The 1,016-nt window shown below is 37.9% G+C and overlaps 1 protein-coding gene across 1 annotated transcript in view; it reads left to right on the top strand.

The window, feature by feature from the left end:
* Positions 1-1,016, top strand: part of LOC105813253 (circadian locomoter output cycles protein kaput-like) — a gene marked incomplete at both ends in the record, with an annotated part of 19,176 nt that overhangs the window by 3,509 nt on the left and 14,651 nt on the right. The window contains one exon of the mRNA XM_012647901.1: positions 82-157. Within this exon, the coding sequence (XP_012503355.1) occupies positions 82-157 (76 nt within the window). The remainder of the gene's footprint in view (positions 1-81; positions 158-1,016) is intronic.

Below are 1,016 nucleotides of genomic sequence, written 5' to 3'. Positions count from 1 at the left end.
GAATGATTGTGACTCTGCAGTATTTTAAATGAATGACCAAACATTAAAATTTGTTTTTTTTTTTTTTTTCCCTGTTTGTAGTTATGCAGAAGTTAGGGCTGAAAGACGACGAGAACTTGGCATTGAAGAGTCTCTTCCTGAGACAGCTGCTGACAAAGTATGTTTCTTATAGTTTTCTTAAAATTATTTAATTTCTTCCCAATGAAAGACAAGACTCTGTAATTAATAGGAAAATTATTTTTCAAATATTTCATTTCCTCACTTATGTCAGGGGTGTGATTATATTTTACTATTTATCTTTATTTTTAATTTCATATTTGAAAAATCTCATATGCTTCTAAAAAAATTTGAAGGTCCTGCCATTTAGCAATAAGTGGGTCAGAGACATACCTGATCCCAGATTAAAACTACCATTTATTAATTGCCAGCAATGTACTAGTCACTGGGTGGGTTCTTTAGATGAATTATGAAATGTGATTTACTCTTTAGATACCCTTATCTGGTAAGTAATAATCCCCACTTTTGAAAATACTGAAACTGGTCCAGGCATGGTGGTTTACACCGCTAATCCTAACACTTTGGGAAGCCGAGGCAGGAGGATTGCTTGAGGCCAGGAGTTCAAGACCAGCCTGAGCAGGATCTCACTCTCTCACCTAGACTAGAGTGCAGTGGCCCAATCATAGCTCACTGTAGCCTCTAACTCCTGGGCTCAAACGATCCTCCTGCCTCAGCTTCCCAAGTAGCTAGGATTATTAGCTAACAGGTGTGTGCCGCCATGCTTGGCTAAATGTTTTTTTATTTTTTGTAGAAACTGGGTATTGCTGTGTTGCACAGGCTGTTCTCAAACTCTTGGCCTCAAGCGATCCTCCTGTCTTGGCCTCCCAAAGTGCTAGAATTATAGGTGTGAGCTACTGTGCCTGGCCAAAGTCTTGAATTTTGATGAAGTCCAGTTTATTGGCAAATCCAGTGTCATGAAACTTTTTCCCTATATATTTTCTTCTCTTTTTTTAAATTTT

This window comes from Propithecus coquereli, unplaced genomic scaffold (assembly GCF_000956105.1).
Source record: "Propithecus coquereli isolate 6110/MARCELLA unplaced genomic scaffold, Pcoq_1.0 Scaffold2743, whole genome shotgun sequence".
Lineage (NCBI taxonomy): Eukaryota > Metazoa > Chordata > Mammalia > Primates > Indriidae > Propithecus > Propithecus coquereli.
The sequence above is the reverse complement of the archived record's forward strand: the minus strand, read 5'-3'. Positions and strand labels throughout refer to the sequence as shown.